The 5997-nt window shown below is 27.0% G+C and overlaps 1 protein-coding gene across 1 annotated transcript; it reads left to right on the forward strand.

Annotated features, from left to right (window-relative positions):
• The first annotated feature begins 2938 nt into the window (after positions 1-2938).
• LOC145828686 (choline/ethanolamine transporter flvcr2a-like) lies at positions 2939-5721 on the forward strand. The gene is made up of 4 exons (XM_082936441.1): positions 2939-3177; positions 3416-3701; positions 4187-4736; positions 5414-5721. The coding sequence occupies exons 1-4, from the start codon at positions 2939-2941 to the stop codon at positions 5719-5721; spliced, it is 1383 nt and encodes a 460-aa protein (XP_082792567.1).
• Positions 5722-5997: the final 276 nt, after the last annotated feature.

The raw sequence follows: 5997 nt of genomic DNA on the forward strand, positions 1-5997 counted from the left end.
TGGAATTTCCAAAAAACGTTCATTTTTATTTAACATAGAGGCTTAACCAAATCTATAAACAGCTTAATATGTTAATTTGAGCTTATTTCACTGCATATGATCGTCCAGTGATCGTATTTTTAAATAAAAAATAAATCTAAAAGTACTTTTTTTTGCTATGGTTGCACAAGTTGTCTACTTAGTTTCTAAATTTCTTCTACAAACACTATTAAAAGTTTTGCTCACACAAAAAAAATACTACTAGAAATAACTCAAGTGAAAATTAAATAAATATAGTTATTTATACCCATAGTAAGCAATCCATTTATTTAATATTTGTAAGATTTTATTATTTCTCTACAGCTTTTTATTATAATTATTACTAAAGTTTTTATAATTGAAAAAAAAACTTTATTTTTTGTAGATTAGAAAAGTTATACTATTTTGAAATGACGATGTTTTACCAAAATAAATAATTAATAAAACATAAGCTTAATAAAAACTGTTTTTTTTGCTTTATTGCTTTGAAGTTGTTTTAAATCCAAATAGTTTTAAATACTATCAAAATACTTTTGTGATAATTTTATGTTGGCTTTTAAAAAATATTTGTTTTTTTTTTCTATAAACTGTTAAAAAAAATGTTTTAGTCTAAATTAAAAAAATAAAGATTTTAATTGTATAAAACAGCAAAACAAAAATAGGATGCAAAACAGAAGTTAAATAATTACATCATTAGAATACAAAAAGTCCTAATCATTTTAGATGATAACGATTTAATAATAACGAGTTCATCAAACTGTTTTAACTTATTTAAAAGTTACTTTTAATCAATCATCAATTTTCAAAATATGTTATAGTTAACGAGATCTTTAAACTGTTTTAAACTATAAATTACCTTTTGTTTAAGTCGTTTGTTTTCAAAAATAACTTTTATTTTGTTATTTTTTAGTTATAACCGTTGCTTAAGAATAAACTAGGAGGTTTATAATTTTTAAATATGTTTTAATCATAACACTGTTTTTTTTTCTTTTTTATGGCGTAACAAAAAGTACTTCAAAACGTCTATAATATAATCTTTCAATAAATAGTAAGTAATTCATCAGTTTCAATTTTTTTTACAAAAAAAAAGTATTCGAAGATTAAAGACTTAAACAAACTAGCTTATTTTGAAATTTTAGTTTGTTCAAGTTTACAGTGTTTGCTTTTGACAGTACAGTTTGAACTGCGTAGGAGTAGTTTTTGAGTTTACTAAAAAAAATAACATCGAAATGAATACTTACACTTGCTATTTTAGTTTCTTAGCTAATTTATTGTATTAACTATTTTGTTGTAGAGTATGTTTTATCACTTATACACTAAACTTAGGTAGTTTTAGATCTGAGAAAACTTAAACATTTTAATGTTTTATATGAAAAAGTTTTAAAAGAATAATTTTAGTACTCATTGTACTCAGAATATTCTATTGTAGTATTAGAAAAAATTTTAAAAACTTTGTACAGAACATTTGTCTGTCGACAAATCTTTATAAAGCAAAAATAATTTTACAAAGTAAACTAACTACGTTAATAAAACTGTTTTACAAACTTTCAAAATAAATATAAGTATTAAAATTGTCATGTCAACAACTTTAAAATTGTAAGGATATATACTAAGTGAGATGTCCGAAAGGTTTTTATATTTTTATATTATATGCGCTTAAAAAAAATCGGCCACACTAGATTCGATATATGATTCATGATAAATTAACCGCTTTTATAAACTTCCTGAACACGATAATTGGAAGATTTTTTTTGTTAATGTTTAAAGCATATCTTTAAGTTTATGTTCATGAAAAAAGTCTTTATTGTTTTAAAAACAAAGTATAAACTTTAGCGAAGTTAACTATTATAGTAAGAAAAAAAAAAACTGTATTGTGAACATAAGATTTAGCTTTCTATAAAAAAAACAAGTTTAAGTAAAAACTTAAAAAATATAAATATAGAACTTTTTTCTTCTAGAACTAAAGTGCAGTCATAATAATTTTACAAAAAGTTGTTTTTGATTTAAAAAATAATTTTATTTTATTTAATAACTTAATATTTTTATGTAAGATAGCTTAAAGTTGAAATCAAAACGTAAAAATTCAAAAACAATTCAAGCTGAAAAATATAAAGAATACTTCTTGTTTACAGTTCTTTAATTATAAAAAACACGTAGCTTAAATGTTACTTTGCAAGTATTTGAACTTTTATTTTAAAATTGTTTTTGCAGTGCAAGTCTTAAACTATTTTTAGTCATAGAAGTACTAAAATATTATTAAATATTATCTAACAAAAAATGTAGTCTATTTATGTAAGAATTATTTGAATATTTTATAGTTTGCCTTATTATTAAAATTAACTGTTAAATTTGAAAAGTATTAATCTATATTTATTGTTTATAATTTTTTAATTTTAGTGTTTATTAAGGTGATTTTTGAAGTTCGTTGTAAATTACAATTAGTTTTCTTTTTCTAAAATTTACACCCTTCAATAATAACTATTTAAAAAAAAGTTATATATAGTTATAATGACATGAATATTCTTATTTTATAACTTGTTATTGTTTTTAAAAACGTTGGTTGTAAAATTGATACAAACATTTATTATGTTTTTATTAGGTGACAAATCTTTATTTGAAAAAGTCGTACCTACTTTTTGAAACGCTTTAAAAAATAATCAAATTACCAATAAATTAGCGCTTGTTAAATTACTTAAAAAACACTATAATTTTAAGGATTTTTTTATTATTATATTCTTTATTGCGCAACATTTGACTCAGGCATCAAAACCTGAGCCACTTTAGCAGGATATACAAAAAGAAAAGAGAAAAATACAAACAAAATAAATTCATAATCAGTAATTTTAAATAGCTTAAACTAAATTCAATTCTCAAAAGATTTAACAGAAAAGGTACTTTACTAAAAGAGCTTTTTTAGAAAATGGTGAACCAGTATGAAATTCGCACTCACATTAGGAGATGGGTGGTCCTTCTTATTGTCTCTCTTTCAATCGTCTTACGGGGATTCAATCAGTCGTGCTTCGGTCCGAGCAACTTGGCATTGAGCAAATATTTCGGCGTTCCTGCGTGGCGAATCGACTGGCTAGTGCTCGTGCAAAGTGTCATATTTCTACTTGCTTCCGTTCCGCTCTGCTTCGTTACAGTGAGAATTGAATACAGGTATGTATTTTTTAATAAACATTTTTATCTAAATATGTGTCAAATTTAAAAAAAAATCAACTAAAGTTGTTTTTTTAAATATCCGTTTTAAAGAGCTGCAAAATTGTTAAAATCTTGAGTTTAATATTTTGATATTACTAAATAAGTTCTATTTATTGAGAACTACTTTACATACAGACATTGCATTTTTAAAATTTATCCCACTAATAATATTTTTAACAAAACCTAACGTATCAAGGGTCATCGTTCTTTTCACATTGGTATCTCAAACAGTCGGACTGGCAGTTACTGCCGTTGGAATGACCTTCCCGTCCGGCTACTATGTGGTATTTTTCGGACAGGCAATCATGGGCGTGAGTAACATTTTATCGTGGACACTACCGTCACCAACTTCGGCCATATGGTTCGCCAAGGAAGAAGTACCAATAGCCGTGGCTCTGCAAGTAGTGGCCAGAGGAATAGGAGAGTCTTTTGGCGCCCTGATACCTACTATTTTAACTGAAGAAAAAATGACGACACACAAAGTCAGTTTGCTTATCATACTACCTCGTTGTAACACTTATCTGAACTTTATTTGATTTTCTATTAAAGTAAATAGCATATTTATATATATTTAAAAACTCAGAAAATAAAACTAATACTTACTTCTTTGTTAAAACTAAGATTAAAATATTACCAGTGTTTTAACTATTTCTATAGTTATTTTTTTATAATTTAGTCTAACAGCATATATTTAAAACACGTTTTTATCTAGCCGTTATAAAACAAGTTTAAACTTTTTTTCTTGAAACAATACACCTAAATGGAAAATTTATGAAGAAAATGTAACAAAAAAGCAAAACAACAATATAGAACTAAATCTAAAAAATATTGTTATAAAGTTTAAGATAATATTTTGTAAATTTAAGTTTAAAAGGTCTTTTTAAAAATAAAAAAGTACTAATCAATAAAAAAAAAACATTACACAACTATTATCTAAATAGAAACTTAATACTACTAGTTATTCTAGGTAAGCTCATTATGGACTAAGATGTTTTACTGTCTCGCCGGATGTGGCCTCACACTCACACTGTTTGCTGCTGGCATCATTTCCAACAAGCCTCCTAGCGCGCCAAGTCTTGCCCAGCACAAAGTAGAATTGCAGAAACAGGGTTCCATTGAAAACGAAACACTTGTTGTTGAATTGAAAAAATCAGCAGAAGAGTTCATCAAGCTGGTGAAAACCCTTTTCAGAGACCCGACCTTTGTTGCGGTCTGGTTCTTGTTCGGTGCCAGCAACCCGGTTTTGCGAAACAACAACATTCTCATCTCTTCAGCTTTCCGCAAAGAGTTTCAAAGCACCAAAGACATTGGGTTTATAATGGGACTGGTTCTCATGTTGGCTTGGGCCATGTACACGGTAGGAGGCTTGATTTGCGGTCCGGTCATCAGGTTTACGGAGAAATATAAGGAAACAGTTGTGTTCGGTGAACTCGGTCTGTTTGCGTCTTGTTTGTGCGTCTTTCTTGGGATGTATTGCAAAGTGGTGCCGGTGATTTACACTGGAGTTGTTGTTCAAGGTAACCTAGTGTTTGTATTAAAAAAAAACTGTACTTGATTATTAAGAGTTGGTCGTTTTTATTCAAGTTTTTACGTGATCGGTTAGTTTTTAAACTAATACTTTGTTATGTTAAATTAAATTAACAAAAAAATTACTCTAAAGTCAGTTTTGTATGCTCATATTGTTTTAAATTTAAAAATATATCATATGATATCATATGTAAAATAATTTGTATATCACAACAATCAATATTATATGATATATTAATAATATATGATTAAAATTAAATTATTTAAACAAATGAACGTTATTAAATTTTTATTAATATCTAAAACTGTTTCAAAATATTTTCTTTCTAACATTATTCTCATAGACAAGCTAATGGATTCTTCAAATAATTTTATGAAAAATAAGTTTTAAAGCGGTCTAACTTTTTCAAAAGCAATATAAGTTCAACAAGATTGAAGTTTTTCGTTTAAAGTTTTTGTAGAATCTACCGATGCTTAAACATAAGTAGGTTTAGAAATTAAACCACATAAAATATTAAAATCAGTTATTATGTTAACATACATAAAATTGTTTAAAAGACAAGAAATTATTTTTTTAAACTAACGAAAAGTTTAAGATACATTTCACTTAAATAAAAGTTATACTATTATACTATTTTAAACTTAAATATTCTTTATATCTGAACAGGATTTATGGTTGGCTGGTGCAACACGTCAATATTCGAGCTGATCGCCGAAGTGTCATACCCAAACTCGTCCATTTTCGTCAACATGTTATCCGTGTTTGGCATGGGAGTCTTCAGGTTCGTCTATCCGCTGTTCGGCAGGTTTCTGATCGACAACTACGGTGGGATGGAGTCCGAGCTTTTCCCCTGCGTCGTGCTTGCGATTTGCTTTTTGACATCGAGCGCGATTTCCCGTAGGTACGGACGAACATTAGCCAATCGGGATGAAGAAAAACTTTTACTGGTGGATAAGAACAGTGCAGAGCAGTGAGCATTTAAGAAAACGTTGTTCGTTTTAGGACTTATAATAAACTTAATAATTAAGCAAATAACATCTTTTATCATTTAGGATTTTTTTATTGCCTCTTTATTTACACGTTCTAACACTTTTGTTTTTTACAAAGTTTTAAACAGAACTATTCGTTTTTATGTAATCTTTTTAGTGTATGTAAAACTATTTTTACCTTATAAAAAACTTATAACTAAAGCATTTTGATGGCTATAAACAAGAAATCAAAGCGTTAAATTGAAAGTTAAACAACACAAA

Source organism: Thalia democratica, chromosome 2 (genome assembly GCF_965202585.1).
Source record: "Thalia democratica chromosome 2, ktThaDemo2.hap1.1, whole genome shotgun sequence".
Taxonomy (NCBI): domain Eukaryota; kingdom Metazoa; phylum Chordata; class Thaliacea; order Salpida; family Salpidae; genus Thalia; species Thalia democratica.